General features: G+C 35.8%; 1 protein-coding gene across 1 annotated transcript in view; it reads right to left on the bottom strand.

Moving 5' to 3' along the window:
* The window catches only part of LOC131679694 (sodium channel protein Nach), a 34,250-nt gene extending 15,505 nt beyond the window's left edge, over window positions 1-18,745 (bottom strand). The window contains exons 1-6 of the mRNA XM_058960430.1: window positions 18,576-18,745; window positions 18,308-18,505; window positions 16,040-16,151; window positions 15,680-15,885; window positions 9,082-9,214; window positions 8,491-8,609 (exon numbers count right to left, since the gene is read on the bottom strand). Coding sequence (XP_058816413.1) covers window positions 8,491-8,609; window positions 9,082-9,214; window positions 15,680-15,885; window positions 16,040-16,151; window positions 18,308-18,505; window positions 18,576-18,745 — 938 coding nt within the window. The remainder of the gene's footprint in view (window positions 1-8,490; window positions 8,610-9,081; window positions 9,215-15,679; window positions 15,886-16,039; window positions 16,152-18,307; window positions 18,506-18,575) is intronic.
* Between the last annotated feature and the right edge of the window lie 223 nt (window positions 18,746-18,968).

The raw sequence follows: 18,968 nt of genomic DNA, 5'->3' as shown, positions 1-18,968 counted from the left end.
TCCATGTCCCCGGCTTGAATGATGCAGATGCGCTTCCGATGACATCGTTTTAATGCACCGCTAAAGACATGAACAGCCATTAGACGAAACGTGCTTGTCAATTTCGTTCGGTTCCCCTTTCAGTTCAGTGTAGCAGCTCAGGCCCGGTAGTCTTGTGTCGAATGGCACCAAGTCACCACATGTGGATCTACGAGTCTAAGTGCTCCTTCATCCTGATAAACCTCCCAACTCTTGTTTCGACACTGATATCCGTGCATATGAATGTTTTTGGACTAAAAATGAATGATTATCCCTTCTCAGTGCGAGAATGACGTGTTGTCAGCTTCAAATTCAACAGAACAGTTAGTTGAATTAGCAATTTTTAGCTGAAACAGTCAAACAAGAAATCAAAAAGTAAAAAGATGGGTAGGTAATGTCAGAGACATAACCGAAGTGAAGTAGAATACACTTAGGCTGTTAATTCGAATGCTGCAATTTTTGCTATCTTCTGCATTAAAAACCAGCTATTTCGATACTTGTTATGATGTATTGTACCCCGTTGTTGTTGTGCATTTTACCTCAGCACAGGTGCGTTTTGCCCTGCCCATTTTTCAAAGTGCTATTTATAATAATTTTGAAAAATTGAATATTTTTCATGTTTCTGAATATTTTGCAAAGCGATTGTGATTTCAGAGCAAAATGTTGGCTAAATGATATCATTAATTAAATTCTCCCAATTGATTGGTCTATAGCTGAGTTATGATTATATTTTCTTAGGGGTGTATTTTACCTCATCTACCACTACATACGCTTGCATTACATTCACATAAATCACTTGAGACGCGTTTGTGCAAATGGAATCTTGGTCATACCTCGAAAATTTTAAACGTGCACCCGAGACACATGCGTGGCAAAATTCAAATGTTAGGTTTGTTTCAAAGTTTCGAGTGGGTAATTACCAACTCGATTATTTTAAAGTGGATGGTACTACCTTTACTACCCACATTACCCACCGGCCCTGATTATTGAATATTTCATTACACATATGCATAGTGGGATCAAAATGCATTCGTCTTGCTGAATATTTTTAGAAATAGACAACTTTAAAGTATGGCATGTAAATTAAAGTAAATTAAGAGCTAAATCGGATAACAAATAGTTTTTGGACTCATTGTAAATTGTACTTACTCTACAGTTAAGATCCAGCAGAAGGGCATTTGCGCGTGGAATGTCAGCATTAGAGAGTTAAGGCGAATGCCCTATACATAATACGTTCAAACCTTCACCAAGCAGGTTTCTTAGCGTGAAGTTTTCGCAATAACCCTGCAATTGCCACGTATGATAATAATCAACAACGAACGTAGTGCCAGGCAGCGATGCCACAAGTTTTTATGAAATGTCTGTAGAAGAATAATTAAAATGTCTGTGAATGTCTCCAGATGGTTGTGTAAATTCTAGTTACACTAGAATATTAATTTAAAAATTGATTGGAATTAGAATACTATTAATGAAGGAATCACTCGTAGTCGAATACAGATATTCTAGTACAATTTTGCTAAACACTATTACTCTTTTAAAAGTCTGTATATTTCTAACTACGTCTGTAGGAGGCTATCAAAAGTCTGTAAAATTCCGACATGTCTGTGAATCTGGTATCCCTGGTGCCAGGACATTACTTTAATGGAGCATTTCACTAGTTGAACTGCGAAATGAGTAAAATCATTCAGCTGAACATAAAATAAACCGGTCCTTATGTGGATGTACAAATCCCGTCATACATGCAGCAGTTACACAATACAACTGTGTTTATAGCAGCATGTACATAGATGATATGTAAAAAGTTGTCCCAGTTTGCCCCGAGCATGAAATAAACGGCAGAAACATATTATATCAGTATCCAATAAGCCAACATCATCTTCTTCACACAACACAACAACCAATGCTATTAAAATCGTCATCGTCAATCGTACTACCGTTTGGCAAAAGAAAATTAAGCAAATGATGAATTTATCTGAGCCCGCCACGCATAATTTAAAGAGCAAGAGAGCGGGGTCTCTCGCACTCAATCACCCCTTCGCACGCGCGCACTTGCAATCCTCGTATTGAACTCCGAAAAAAGAACGTTCTACTTTTTCTGCGATGTGTGCTGATATATTCCAACCGAAGAGTTTGAGCTGACACAAAACGTAGCAGCTATTACGAGGTCAGAAAGCAAATTGACAAATCTAGAGAAAATTTAAAATAGGACGTAAGTAACAATATGAGATTCTCTTTGGGGTCTTTCTCTTCTGTTCATTACTCGGCCATTTCAACATTTACTACTCTACTCGTTGCATAATATTGTAGTAAAAACCGTCGGCTTTCGATATGTACTGGAAAATTAGTACAAAGTGTTGTAATGGCGTCGTAATAAACGAAAGAGAAAGTAAACAAAGAGAGGCTCTCAATGTTACTTACGCAGTGGCGTAGCCAGGGGGGGGGGTTTGGGGGTTAAAACCCCCCCCCCCCCCCCAAACCAAAATTAATTGGATTGAAAAAAAATTGATGCTGACGAATTTAATTTAATATTCCACAAAATATTTTTGGAAAAATATTCTCTGATCATTACATTGAGAACTGTGTTTAAAGCGTCATGAGAACTTTTGGAAAAATATGGGAAGGGGATCTTGTAACTTATCTCTTAGCCAAAATCCCATAGTTGTCAAATTACTTCAATGTAAAATAAAATAACTGTCTGAATTATTATGAGATGACTGGAATTTTTGGAAAGATGCTTCAAAATATGGATTAGAGACAATTTTTCGAATGGGAATCTAAATTTGAATAGGTTGTTTACCGAAAACTTACATACATTTCAACATTTGCTGAAAATGTACTTTTTTAGATTGTGTAGAGTTTAGACAACAATTCAATATGGTTAACTACAAGAATAACATTTCAGAAACTAGTTGAAAGCTGATGTAATTTTGTCTCTAGCAGGTCAGGATCGGTTTTATGAGCATTGGATTTTTGTTGTATTATCAACTATATGAATAGCCTCTTAGCAGGATGCAATGAATGGCGTACTAAAATTTTGTGTACTACGTTCTAGTACTGCAAGTTGTGAGGTTGACTAATAAAGAAAAGTAAAATTAATGCTCGATAAATTTTTAACGGTCACGATCACATTCATTCGAAACTGCCAAATTTCGATGTTAAGTAACATTGAAGAATTTCAAAACGTAAAACTGTTCATCTGCTGATAGAATAATTTTTACTGTTAATCCTCCTAGAAGTAATTATAGACAAGAATTACTCTTCAACCAAATTTGGGTCGAGACTTAATGTCTCCAGCAAAGTTTTCGAAAGTGCTATTTCAAACAACTTTGTCAAAGACATATATATCCCACATATTCAGAGTACCGAAATATAGTAGTAGAAAACCTTTACAACAAGCTATTCTGAAATTACTGTATTTGATAAATCTCTTCTGCGGTAATTAAATAATAAATTCACATTGCGTTCAAGGTGTCTTTGAAGCTTACAAAAAAATAAGGGAATTGGATATAAAACAAATAATTCCCAGATATTAAAAGGATTTAAAAACACAAACAGTGATTCCATTTTCAGGAGCTAGCATCAATTCGGCGCAAGCTTAGTCCGCCCACCAAGTTAGTGTCGGATTCTGATGAGATGAAGTCGAAACGCAAATTTCAGATCCATCCATCCATAATTTAGTTATAGGTTTTGTGTTCTCAACTCGCAATGATTGTTTCAAACAATTTTATCCGTAGCGCAGAAAAAAATAGTTTTCACCTAAATTTTTCTTCGCTTAGAAGAAATATAGCAGGCCCAGTCCATTTAAATCCCTATATGTTGAATTCATGTAGCCTTCATATTTTCAACAAAATTGTTTGAAATGACATTATCAAAAACTTTGCTGAAGGCACCATGTCTCTTAATATTTTTGAAAAATTAATTCACCATAATTACCTCTATGAGAGTTAATCACTAAAATTTCTATATCAAAGCAGGCGCTGTTTTATGTTGATAACTTCCTGAAGTTGTCAAACCTTCAAAATCAAGGATTATTATATTAGGTGATCTTGAACGTTGAAAATTTTTAGATCATTTATCCCACTTTAAAAGATCGCAATTTTTGACTTCATTGACATATTATACAAGAAAATAATCTATAGAGGTTTGAAAACTGTTCCATGTTGATCCTTCTTGTTTGTAGACTGGAATGACATCTGTTAGACTACTTATGTTTTTGAGTTTCCAATAATTTATCAAACTCATATTAAATTTTAGCATTTTTTCAAAAAATTTGCGATTTTCATCAAAACCCCCTCCAAACCAAATTTCTGGCTACGCCACTGTACTTACGTCCTATTTAAAATTTTCTCTAGAAATTTTCTCTTATGTGCCGTTTTTATACCTGGCGAAGTTCATTGGATAACAAAGAGGCGGTTCTAGCCAGCGTTCCCAACATTTTTTTTTTCAAAAAAACGAACCTTTCTTTAAAAAAACTGGAAAAAACTGGATGCTCGAAAAAATCCTACTTTAACCTTGTAATGTTTAAGTCAACGATTCAACGAACGATTGTTAAGTAAACACGTATGTTCCATACCTTTTACTGAAAATTTGAGTCGGTTTTTTGACATTGTTGTCCAAATTAAAAAAAAATATTTAAACATTCGAATTTGATTGTAATTGTAATAGTTACAATCAAATTTTACTGTCTTGAGGGTTCAATCTACACATCCACAAAATCCTAAATTTAAAACCATTTGCCAAACATGAGGATGCGCTTAAAATTTTCGTACGATACCACTATACCAACTAGCTGAGAATTCAACAAATCCCCATAAAAAATCCTCCCGATTTTCCCACCGACTAAATCGGCTGGAGTCGGTAGAATCGGACGACTATGCAATCGATTAATCGCTCGATTGTTGCACCGACTCTTATGGGACTTTAACGTGGGCGGCTGCCGACGCGACAAACGATTAAGTATGACCGACGAAATCTGTTTAAATCGGTTTATTTCAACTTTGGGGATGTTCATCAAAGTATTTGGCACAACCCCATAGAAAATTTGACAGTTGTGAAATTTCCCAGTCGACCGACGAAATCGGGTGTTTCGGGGTCGACCGATAAATTACCCGACTAAATTGGGTTTAGTCGGTAAACAATATTCGTCCACATATTAATCGCCAGATTTAATCGGTATAACACTTGTTCCTGTTTTAAACTACTACCCCATAGAAAAATTGACAGTTCATAAATTTCCCAGTCGACCGACGAAATCGGGTGTTTCGGGGTCGACCGACTAAGTTGGATTTCGTCTGTGAACAATTTTCGTCACCATATAAATCGCCAGATTTAATCTGTGTAAATCTGGTTCCAGTTTTAAACTACCAACTAATCGATCGATTTGATTGGTTTATGTAGACAGATTTCAGCAGATTTCGTCGGTCGTACTTAATTGGGTGTCGCGTCAGCAGACGTCCATGTTAAACCCTCATAAGAGTCGGTGCAACAGTCGACCGATTAATTGGTGGCATAGTCGGCCGATTGTACCGACGCGAACCGATTTAGTCGGTGTGAAAATCAGGAGGATTTTCTTTGGGGTACCTAATCGGCCGATTTAATTAGTTGAAATAGACCGATTTGAACAGATTTCGTCGGTCATATTTAATCGTTTGTTGCGTCGGCAGACGCTCATGTTAAAGTCCCATAAGAGTCGGTGTAACAATCGAGCTATTAATCGATTGCATAGTCGGCCGATTGTACCGACTCCAGCCGATTTAGTCGGTGGGAAAATGGGGGGGGGGGGGGATTTTATGGGGAATGTACTGCCACCTTAACGTTTGAGTAAAATTCATTTGAAATCGAACCAAAATGTACATTCCCGGACCGTTTCACTCAAAAGTGGTATAAAAAGAGTTCTGATAACGATGGATTAAATTCTTATTCTGGGTAACTCGGCATCATCCCATCGCTTGCTTGAAAATTCTATGAAAATGAATCAAGTTACAATTTGCGAGAAAAAAAAATATATTTAAAAAAACTGGATAAAACTGGCTCAAATTTCAAAAAACTGGAAGATTTTGCAGATTATCTGTTTAACTGGATGTTGTAAAAAAACTGAAAGAATCCAGTTTAAACTGGAAGGTTGGCATCGCTGGTTCTAGCAACGCTCACTGCTTGGTTGAATTGTACGGACCAATCAGCGCAGATTATTACCACCTTTACAAAATACATTATTTTCGTTATCTATAATAGACGTGCATTTTACAGGATCAAATACAATATAGTGCACATATTTCCGATCAGGTGGTGCAAAAATATAGCGATTTCGATAACTTCCGTTGAAGTTATTCGCATTTGAAAACTGGAAAAATATTTCAGCAGAATTTTTTTAAAAGGGACCCCCCATATCGAAACGTTAGAAGTATTCTACTTCAAAAAGACTGATAACAGTATAATTTCGTGTAATCAACGTAATATGTTAGATTGATATTTTTTAATATTTCGACAAACAACAATATACGCAAATGTTTCAAAAGAACCATTTCGATGTAAGTTCCCAGTATTTTTCTATAAGCATTGCAACCAATAAAAAAGAGGCGGAAGCTATGACAGCTCGTTTTTTATCGGAGAGGAAGTAAAACAGTTAAGTATCATTGTGTGCTATATTTACATTGCAATACAAATATTACTACCATAATATCTTAAAACAAAATGAAGGTATACACTAATTAGTATGCGCGCTACTGGTTTGTATACCGATGATTCCAAAAAATTGATCGGAGCACGGATGCATTATTTTTATAACAACACAATACCACACCCCCAAAAAGACTTCAAAAATGAATTATCGAATGTAAAAAAAATCTGACGAGAAAATTTTTACTGTTAACAAGTTTAGGCTTTTTTTAGAAATTTTAGAAAAAAGATTCATAAGCCATTTTAGACCCACAAACCAAAAAAGTGGTTTCAACGATTTGTATAGGAGCTGTCAAGTTGTTTCCCCTCTGTGTGAGGCATACTATCCATTTGTTGTGGGCATATTACACTGAAACTGGAGGCATTCTGCCCTGGGTGAGCGAAGAAGCCAGAATTCGAGCATCATTGAAAAATGTGTAATATCATTTTTATTTCCATGCTTTCAACAAAATATTAAGTGGGAACTATATTTTAATTAATATAGCAATAAATTGGACTTACTGCGCAGATCATAGGGCCTAACGTAGAAATGTAGCTATTTTTGTTTTAGGGAGGAGCGGATCCAGAAAAAAATTTCGAGATTTTGATTTTGGAATGAACATTGTATAATACGTTCACACCAAAAAATAATGAAATTTAAACGACATGTAGATCACTACGAATGTAAACATACGAAGATTGAATCAAAAATTTGATTTAAAATTAAGTTAAAATCAATGCACTCAATTTGAGCATCAAAAAGCATATGATTTTACACATTTATTCGTGTAATATTGCATGTCATTTATTTTACAGCACTATTGTATTAAAAATACATTAAAGTGCATTGGTATTCCGTTTAATGAAACTGTAATTTTCAATCAACGTGTAAAATTACAATAACATTCATTGAAGAAAGCACGACAAGTCGTGTGAATTTGTGGTTGAACTTAATTTTACATTTATATTCATGCTCCAAATATGTGCATGAAAATAAATTTAAAATTACAAAATATTTTTTTCTGTGTTATGCTTAAAAACATCATTTAAGAAAAATCAGTTTAGGTGGTCAAATTTTGTTTGAAATGATTTTAAGTTGGAAACTAATATAAAATTGAAACTTATTCAAAATTTCTCAACAAGTTAAAAAATTTTGGAGGGGGGCCGGACCCCCAGGGTCCCTCCCCCTGGATCCGCCACTGAGACCCGTCTACTCTACGTCAGTGTCGATTTTTATGAGAATATGCGATCACAGCACAATCGAGTTGTTTTTTGTTGAACAGTGTTAAAATCTAATTAAAAAAATACTATGTATTTAAGGATGATACCTAATCCTTGCCGATGATATCCAATATATAGAAAAAATACAAGAATAACTACAATATATCAATTTTGCTCTGTTACGTTGCTCTAGAAGGACGATTTCGTGCTTAAATATCACGATCATTAGTATCGTTTGATGATGATAGCCGTTTTCAATGGCGCATGCAATCATTCCCATTGAATAAGAAACATGTTCAACAGTAATAATAAAAAATCTGCCTTCTTCGTATATAACAGAATGTACAGAGCAGAGAAGTGGAAATGTTGTAGTACTTTAGTATTTGCTGCATCATAAGTGCCACATCAGCAGCATTTTCGAGGTGTAAGTAGGTACATCAGCAATAGCAACATAAACGCCGGGCACTGACACATAGTTGAATGAATCGAAATGACACTCCAATTAGCGCCATTAGAACCAACTCGAGTGGGCAGAACATTCATCATGGTACCTTTAGCTGCGTCAGGTCAATGCTGGAATGAAATGTGTTTACTCACTCCCGAAAGTCTTCCGTTGTAACGATTTCGATGGAGTACGCTTCAAACTCGTACGCTTCTACGCTGGCTGGCAGGATCCGGGCAATGTTCATCGTGTCGTACGGACTGTGATAAAACACCTGACCAGAAGTGCTCCGGTGACAGCAGTTAGGGACGATGTAGTGAAAGAAAAATGGCATAGATGAAAATTGGTGTATTTTTAAATTATGGTGCATTGCATGAAATGTTTCATATATTGTGTATTGAAGCACTTATCGCCGGAAGCAATATATGGGAAAAATAAGGAAATTGAAATGTTTTATGGAATGGACTTTATCCACTTGATGGTTCACTTGGTAAGTTTACTTGTTTCGGTTCACATTCACTAATTATTTTCTAAGGTTCTGATAAAAAGTTTGATCATAATTGGAGTAGTCATCATTACTGTGCAGGAGAGAGAGAGCTAATTGAACATGATTTGTGGTCCTTAAAAGAGACATTGCATTTTGCGTGCGATTGTGCATAAAATAACTTTAATGTACCAAATAAAATACGCATACAGTGCGGTAGGCGTAGGAAATGCGTTGTTATTTGATATGTATTTGTAATTACCGAAACCGGTCCATCGAAACCAATAAAACTGTACGTGATGTCACCGTCGAATAGGTTCCCGAAACGAACATCGTGTATTTTATGATTCCGGTAGAAGTAGTTCTCGTCCGGTGGCTGTCCTTTCAGCAGTTGACTGCGGGTTTGTTCGGTTTTGGCCAACGCAACGACGATATTTTGGTGATGCGGTTTGTTTCAGTATCGGTTTGCGGATGACCATTGCCGATTTTCCCGGGTATCAATGTATCGATAACAGTGGATTTCGTCCGGGTAGCAATTTTGCGATTGATTGTGCCATGAGCGGTCACGTTGAGTATGATGATGATGATATGATAATAACGTTGGCCGGTTCAATCAAAAGGTGGGTCGGTAGGAGTTTGTTCGGGTCGCCATCGAAAATGTGGATAATGAAAATTGAACGAGTTGTGGTTAGGTAAGCAATTTGGGAAAACTATATATCGGCACGGGTTCTCTGGCTAGCGGGTATGGAGCTGGTGTTCAATTTATGCCAATGTACTGAATGGCCTGAAGTGACTGCGTTGGTTTGCCATTGTTTAAATTGATTGATTGAGCGCAAAATTTTTTACTCTAACTCAAAAATTGTAAAGCAAGATGATTCATTTAAATTTGAAAAATGTGATATTTAATGCTAGGAAAATGGAATTTTTCAGTTAGATTGGTGTTGTCCATACCAAAACCACTAAAATTCCTCGATAGTACTTTTTTTCTTGTACTTAGAAATAAAACTGCATTTGAAAATCGTAACGTCTTTTATCGATGAAATATGCTAGCACTTTAAAACTATGAACATTTTCTCCAGGACGATATTTGCAAGTAGTGTTCCTAATTCCTAATATTTAGAATAAAAATGAGCACAAAGCGCAAGTTAATCCTATTTTTTATTCTTTTTCGCAAATATCGGAAGTTTGATGGTAATATACCCTAATTTATTTGTAACTTTAATGATAAAATAGAAATTATTTCTCTCAAATGAAAGACAATTAACTCTTCAAGGTCCATGTACACTTTCTTGACTCTTTTGAATTTCTGCGATATTGAAGATTGTTGATTCGTAATCTCGTTGTGAAATCATAGAACTTTTGGATTAGAAAATAGTAAAAAATTCAAATTCCCCTTTCGAGAGCGTGCAACACAAATCTTTGAATGAATCTCAATCTGTCAAAAATATCAACTGGACGGGCTGGAGACTAATCTTCAGTAAAATACGCTATAGCCAACTCTCCTGCTCCCAAAATAAAAAAAATACAATATTTAACAAAACTCTAAAACCAAGTACAACACCGTGATCTTTGCGTTTACTTCTAAACTAATCTATTATTGAAATTAATCAACCATCTTTTGGCATTAATCGATTACAATCAGCAACTTTGTGAAAAACAACCTATCAGCAATGATACTCAGACTAGATAAAATAATTTTGAGTCCTGTAACGCTTAAGACATAACGTGGCATGAATTTTTAACAAAAAAGAAAACCCGCTCAAGCTGGGGAGAGTATGTTGGGATAGAAAAGTTTTAAAAATTTAAGTTTTATGTTACAGAACTGTCAAAATTATAAATCTAAAACTGAACTACAAACGAACGTGTCCTTAGGTCGTTATCTGAAAATATCTTCACCAATCTATCGAGTCTAATTTATGTGTTGGTATTCAAAACACAGTTCTAATCGGGTTTTGAAAGAAGCAACAAAGAGAGCGGCAGCGTACAGCAGTTTCAAAGCACGAAACGAAACTGTTCGTAATAATAAATCAAAACCATCTGCTGGGGATGTGATTGTTTCCGCTCTACTTCTAGTTCTAAAATAAGCTAAACTCCATTAAGGAGAAAACCATCTTTGCGCGTGAAAAGCACAAAACCTATACCTAAATTAGTTACAGAATTTGTGTTTCTCGAATTCGTCTCATCAGAATCCAACACTAACTTAGTGACAGGGACATCTGCGGAACATCACGCAGGACTAACGGTTTGCTCAGAAACACAAATCTAGCGAAAATTTCGAATAGGACGTAAGTAACAATGAGAGATTCTCTTTGGGGTCTTTCTCTTCTGTTTATTACTAGGCCATTTCAACATTTACTACTCTACTCTTTGCCTAATATTCTAGTAAAAGCCGTCGGCTTTCGATATGTACTGGAAAATTAGTGCAAAGTGTTGCAATGACGTCGTAATAAACGAAAGAGAAAGTATACAAAGAGAGGCTCACAATGTTACTTACGTGCTATTGAAAATTTTCTCTAGAAATAGTGTTTCCATTATTTGGAGCTAGCGTCCATCCTGCATTAGCTTAGTCCTGTCACTCAGTTAGTGTCGGATTCTGATGAGACGAAGTCGAAATGTAAATTTCATAACTAACAGTTAGGTTTTGTGCCCTTCACGCGAAAAGATGGGTTTAAACAATTTTCTTCTTAATGGAGAAAAAAAAGTTACCAAAATTGTTCTCCACAAGGAGAAATATAGCATAGTGATTAATTTGTTTTTTTTTAATATATTTTTTATAGTTTGATTATAGACATATTAACCTTGGGATCATTTGTTTGATTATAGACATATTAACCTTAGGATGTTTGAATTATGTCTCCAACCAAAGTCCTTCCGTCAGGGCAACGAAAACCGCTTTTCCATAGTTGAGGTTAGTAGTTGCTAATTGATATGCAACATGAGCAAGACCAAAGCAGAAGGAAAAAAGTCTGATTCTATATCCAATATTACATATTGTAAGTAAGGGTTTGCCCACTACTCGGGTTCTTGTTTGCCCGGCGAACCCTTCTTTTCAGGGCGGCCTAGGTTCTTCTACAGAATTTCGGATTTTCGTTTCACAAGAAAAAAAAAAGTTTACAAATAAATTTTCGTAAACAATACACTCTACGGTTTTGCAACAATGAAAAACAGGTATTTTCGGTATTTTTGTAAGCAAAAACTATTTAAATAATTTTTCATTGTTTTTTATAATAGAGCTTTCGAAATACTTTAAAAATATTTTCACCTACTAGTGTTAGAAGTGAGATCGCCTGCTTTGGGATACTTCATTGTTTTTGTATAAGCAGTGGAATGCAGCTCGATCGAACTTCAGCACATGGCTGTATTAAATTAGTGAATCAGTTTCCTTTGTTCGATCATTCTTGCTAATAGTAATAATGCTATTACGCGCGCGAATGTTAATTGCATAACAATCTGCGTCATATTCAATCGTTTGTGGAGAGAGAAATCAACTCATAGTTATAATAATACGATGAAAATTATTTAAATTTCGAAATCTTCAATTACACAGATATTAGCATATTAAGCAGTCACATGTCGCTTGAATCAACTAAACAACACTCTCGACAATCAGTTGTCCGGACTTGAAGTTGCATTTTTAACAATCTGAGAATCTGTTATAAATTCTCGGTAGCTTGCTGCCCAGAGCGATAAACACATGATAACACTTCTCCAAGTTGCTTATGGCATATTCGTTTTTGACAGTGCACTACACCGGTGTAGTCGGTGCTACACTCATTCAAACTTGGGTGTAATCAGTCTATCTCTTTCTTTGCACTACACCGGTGTAGCACCAAGAAAAAACGAAAACGCCATTAGACTTGTACAATTATTTACCCCACCCCACTGACAAAATTCCTACCCGTGGCAAACGTGGAGATGCAGAGGTACACAAGGTCTCCATAACAACATTTGTTACGCTAACATTTCGTTCCTCCCAGATGGCTGTAAGGATGCGGCAGACATCGCCATTGGCATTATAACGTACAGAACTGTCGATTGAGGATGCATAGCTACTCCAAGGTTCCATTAGCAATTTCGCTTGTTTTGTTCAATTAAGAATTAGCAATTACGAGTTGTACGGTCATCCTGCTCATGCTCAATTGGAAAAGGAAGCAAATAAACGCTGGTTTTCAAGACGAGGTGGAATTGATGCTTAAGCGGTTTCATATACGAAGTAGTACTGTTATAATGAGTATTTTGAATACTGGCGACAAACAGACAGAGATTAACCTGACCTATAACAAATCTAAAACGTTTTTGATGCGCTGGAGCTTGGCTCAAACATTTTTTGAACACTATTTTCAGTATATGTTGAAGCATTTGTATAAGGAGAAAACAGCAATTTTAGGTCTGTTTTCGAAGTAATGGTTTGTCAAATCTCTGAACGTCTACTGCATTTAGCTAACCTGCTATGCTTTTTGGTAAAATAAGCGAGTTAGACAACATGACATGCACACTTTTTATGCTGCGATGCAGAAACAAGCTACCGAATCACATCAGGGGTTCTCAAGTAACGTCTGTTGAGCGATTACTTTGTTAATAAAGTATGAATTGGCATCGAACCAAGTTAAATGCGACTGCTTTGTAAATTAAATTAAATTTTAATTTTTTTTTGATTTCCGGTTTTTACCGGTTTTTTCATTTTCATTACCGAAAATACCGGTTTCTCAAAATGCCTCGGTTTTCCCAGCCCTAGAGGTGCGTTTAGCTCCTTTGTTGGAACCTCCCTAGCGACGTTGGCGACGAATCGCCGGATCGTCTACTTGCCGTAAACGATTCCGGAAGTTACCGCAGTAAACTTCCCAGGGGGAACCTTTGTCCGCCCTGCTTCGTTCTCCTTGGCAATTAACTGTGGAGGATAGCTTGGCTCGTTCGACTGATCCTCCACAGTGAGAACGGCACTGGTGTCACTTGGGTGCTTTTTATTTAGCCGGGGAAGCGAGTAGCTCTTTAGCGATTAGCTTCCCCTCTCGGCGACCCTACACCAGGATTTTTTCGTATGCCCGGACACACCGATACACTGACGGATTTCACTTGCCGTCACACGCGCGCACTGAACTTTTGTTACGGTGGCGTGACACTGTCCCGAAAAAAAGGAATAAATCTGGAACGTCTGTTCCTGGCTGTGGTCCGTCGCTTTCTAACTTTTTACGATGGACGCCTTCTGTACGACCAAAACAAAACACGAAACCGCACTACCGCTCGAAGCTGTCAGTCGGCAGCATAATCCATACACCTCTTTCTTGTAGCAATCGGAGAATTGGAGCCTATCTAACCCTATGTTACTTATACATAAATGTTAAACAAAATTTTCTACACCTATCTGTACGCACATAACCGTTCACAAACGCGAAAATATATAAAAATTTACAAGAAAAAGTGAACGCTATCGAAACAGTGGTGAGCATAAATTTTCGTAAACAATACACTCTACGGAGATAGTACGCACGAAAGGGTATATTTCCACCCAGTGCTAAATTGTTACCCTGGCGGGTTACAATATGTTATACTTTACTTTGCACTCTGCAGCCATCCAAAGTGTATCGCAAAAATGATAAAGTTTTATATTGTGTGTATTACAGAAGAGTGCTTTAGTGGTTTACAATTAGGGGAATTGTTATTATATTAATATTAGCCCTTAAATTCAAATAAGAAAAAAAAAACCTTAACTCACTGAAAAATCCATTCAAGCAGGCAATTTTTTTTTTCTTTACTAGATCTTGCTCTGGATTTGACATTAGTTAAGCGTTAGAATACATTGTATACTCAACTTGTGTACAAACTAATTCGTACGTTTTCCAAAAGATTTAGATGAATATCAGAAATGCATTGAGATAGAAAAGAAATTTTAATATATTATGTAAAATTTAGTTTTTAAAAATTGTAGTTCGATTGTTTCTGTTGCGTAAGCTGCTTCCAAGTGTATCAATTCACTGCCGTCCAAAAGGGGGCCTGAATATTCACCTTTCATTATTAATAGCCAAAAAACTAAAAAAAAAGCATTTTCAATTTTTTCAAATGACACTACATTGTGATTACTTTGAGCAAATAAAAAATGAAAACCACTCCGTTTCGATTAAAGTGATTGTTTAGTATTGTTAGGGTAATGAGCCTATATTGTTCCTATGTCGCACTATTTCGTTAATAAATCGGCCTTCAATCGGAGGGATGCCTATCTAAATTGCTATTAATATATTTGTTTCATTCCTAAAAACCAGTACCTAATGTTCAACATGGCTTGAAAGTGGTGAAATAGTCGTGTTTTAGCATATCAGAAACTCGAATCAAGCCTCTCAAGCTAACCTATTCAAGCATTTGATGTCAGCCACTTCTCTAACCATCGGCTTGAGTAGGGTGATAGTTTGAAAAGGTTGAAATAGGCTCATAACCCAATCATTTCGCAGACAGCTGAATAAATGGGCTTAAATAGGAAGCAGCACCTTTCACCCTCATCTATTGGTGTGGTTCTATAAAATATACAGAATACAAAGTTAGTGTAGATTTTGTCCTATCTTGTTTTCCCACAAAGAGAGCCATTAATTTGCAAGCTAGGAATTATGCCAGCGAAACCGAAATGGATCATGAAAATATTCCAACATAGAGTTCGCTTTTTTAACCTAATAATGCCGTTATTTACTCTCAATTTTTGACATTTATGGCAAACCAAACTAATCGCCTTAGATTAAAAAGGGCGTGTGATTTGATCAAAGGTTGCACAAATGATAAGCAATTTTCTACCTCACCCCGCTGGCTGCCTCACCCCTTTCTATCCTATAATATAGTCATGCCGTAAGGGATCGAGATTAGATTCAACACAGTACCTTGTTGTTAAATTGGGAGATATAAAGCTGTTGGTTGTATAGCAAATACCGAACTCGGTTAGCGTTTGCAACGTACGGATGTACTCCATATTGTTCTGACTGCGCACGCGAAATTCCGGATGATCCCGCCTGGTTAGATCTTTCGTTAGATTGGCTATCAGTCGCATGTAATCTTTAGGTTCGATTCGTAACATTGATAGTATTCGCTGGGGAAGAAATGGGTGTGAACGGTTAGTAGCATATGATGAAGAATGGTATGATATCGTAGGATGACGTACAATATTGTGGAGATGCTTTTCAAACAACTTAACAGATTTCTGTCTATCATCTCACCGAGCTACTTACATCAAAGCTACTTACATCAATATTCGGAGAACCTTTGATGTCTTCAAAATTTATGTAGGTAGAGTTCGCCAATGACTCGATGAAATTATATATTTCCTTTTGTTCATCCTTGTGGTTAATGCTGTTTCTGCTGTGTAGGAAATCGACAAGTTTTGATTAATTTTCGAAATAAGAAATCAATGCTTGTGATCAGAGTTCATAAACAAGCGCAGCCACAAATTAAAAGACAACACCTTGAACCATTCTCTAGTTTTTGGAACGAACAATTTTTTGATGTTTTAGTGTAATATTTAAGCTAAATTTTGTCTTTCTTTCACCAATTATCTTGGCAGATTTCATCTATTGTAATGAATTTTTGATTCATATATTTGATTCGCTCAAGGAGTGTCAGTACAAAACATTTAGAATATTTTTTTAATCGAAACAAAAAAATGACGAAAAGACAAACCATGGCAAGGCACAAATCTCCGATCAACATGGGGAACGTGCCATTTGAGCCAGTAACTACTGATTTCTCATTGAGTTTCAAGACGACTGCAATTTGCTCTGCAACATGATATATGTATCTTTTCGCATTTCGTTGAAATTCCATTAAGAAACTTTTTCTGTAGTCGGCTTAAAAGACACTAACCTAAAACCTATGCATTACATTCTTATTGCCAAGGTTTAATTGGAAAGCTGAAAAAAATTCTTAGAAAATTAATCGCAATTATCATTCAGTTAAGTGTGCTAAGTGACGTTTTACCAATACAGTATTTCAAAATGAGCGTTTTTTGTAATTTGTTTAATTACTAATTAACAAAAATTGATTGCATCGAAACGAAAAAAACAGTGATATGGTCACTAAGAAAGAATTGTAGAACTGGCTGAGATGCAGCATTTCGATAATATTAATGGTGATGTTTGTTATTTACTATTGCCACAAAGTATACTAAATTTACTTAATTGAAGGATATTAGTATATTTTTCTATGCAAAATTTTCGTAGCTTTCCAGTGGAAACAAAAAATATGATAAGTTCGTATCTTTTTATTTAAAGCTAGTATAAGGGAAAATAAGATAAAAATATTCAATTTCAATAACTTTAACACATTGAAACAAGAAGAGATAAATGTATGACGCGAAAGGACAAATTATGCAGTTCTTCAGACGAACAATTCGAAGCATTGAAAAGTTGATATTGGAGTATTCGAGAAATGGACAAAAACTCGATAAAAACGCCAACACTTAGATACTTTACTTCTACAATGTTACATAAACTCATTAACAGTTAGATATTAGCACGCCATTTAATGTGACATTTTCTCAGCTTTCCATTGAAACTAATAGAGTTTGAGACAAAGAATATGTTTTAAGTTAGAAGTATTTAAAGACAAACAAGTCTATTGCTGAAAACGTGTATTAACTCTGTAACGGTAGAGATTTGATTGGTCGTGTAAAACGAATTTTCCCCCAAATATGGTTGGTGTTAAGTCAGATCGGACTAAGTCGCAAAATATCAAAAAATGAGATAATGATAGCTCTGCTTAAAGAATTTCGTCAGCTATATTCGACTTTTACCAGAATTAAAATATGTAACAATAGACAAGAGTTGTTGCAAAAATTATTTTCCAATCATAATGTGAATGATGCTGCGATTCAAACTTTAAACTCGTTTTTCTCGAAATCAATATTTTGTCACTTAACACCGACCATATGATCCTCTATCATTCCTCGAGAGAGTCTTAACTGTATTTTGTAAAATGTTTCGTTCAGCAAGGGCATCCAGGGATGTACTAGCGAAAACATATTAGTTTTCCCATTGCAGATAAGCCATTCTGGATGAGGTTCAAAATAAGTTGATCCGTGGCAACAGCTGTCAGTTTGCAAGCTTTTGCAACATTAAAATTACTACAAATACATGTAAAATAGTATCAAAAAAATATAACAATGATGTTAAAAAAAATCACGAATTACCCTATTTTTTGAAACCAAAGTAGATATAAATCCTGAAGACGGCGAGCTGCGAGATAACCCAATTTCAAATTGATTTTTATAATAATTACAATATGAACTACGTGTGATTTTTAGATAATCCTTCACTACTTGGTTGGTATTGTATTAGGCATTCTGTATTCTGTAACGCATTACGTCTACTTGTGACAGACATTTGAAAGGAACTTTCGTAAAAACAAATACATAAAACTGTGTGTGCTCGATTCAGTCCACATTGATAGATAGTCAATAAAATAATGAAGAAATTATCTGATAATAACTAGCCGACAGCCAACCAAAAAATACTTACAGACAAAAATGGTCGAACGCATCCTGTTCTATTCTATTCATCGGACATATTGTTAGGCTGGGCATCGAAATGTTCCAATAGTAGTGGTCTTTTTCGATTGTTACCACCGTACTCTTGGTTTGAAAACGCTCCCACGACTCAAGACTCAACGTGGCGCAAAAGTATAACGAGACGGTGATCAGGCTTATCCACATCAATCTAAAATTTTGTGTTGGGATTTACATTATTTAATAGATGTTCCGATCGAACTATTCGGTATTGAACAAACTTTTCTCCCAGATGAAGTAGCGATTTCCCCAAGTTAGAAATGCCGTGCAAAGGTCCGCGTGAGAAAAAATCGTTAAGAAAAGTGTTAACTGGACGCAGGAGGTTTTCATATTTGTTCACTTTTTTATCTGATTTAACGGTGGGTTCATTTGATAATTTGGCTTCGGTCATAGTACGGTATGCCGTTGAAGGGTAACAAGCTATGGTCAGCGAACAAATATTAACAAACTTCTCGAGGTGTAATGATAAAAAAATCTCAACTAGGTATTTGTTAGGCGGATTGAAATTTATAATGGAATTTGTTCCACTTGCTTGCTGAAATGTATAAATTTTGTCGATGAATTTCTGATTTGGTTACTGTTTGCTCGTTTACTTTTCACTCACTCGTGCACTG

Source organism: Topomyia yanbarensis, chromosome 2, assembly GCF_030247195.1.
Source record: "Topomyia yanbarensis strain Yona2022 chromosome 2, ASM3024719v1, whole genome shotgun sequence".
NCBI classification, from domain to species: domain Eukaryota; kingdom Metazoa; phylum Arthropoda; class Insecta; order Diptera; family Culicidae; genus Topomyia; species Topomyia yanbarensis.
Note: the sequence above shows the minus strand (reverse complement) of the source record. Positions and strands in the feature narration are given on the sequence as shown.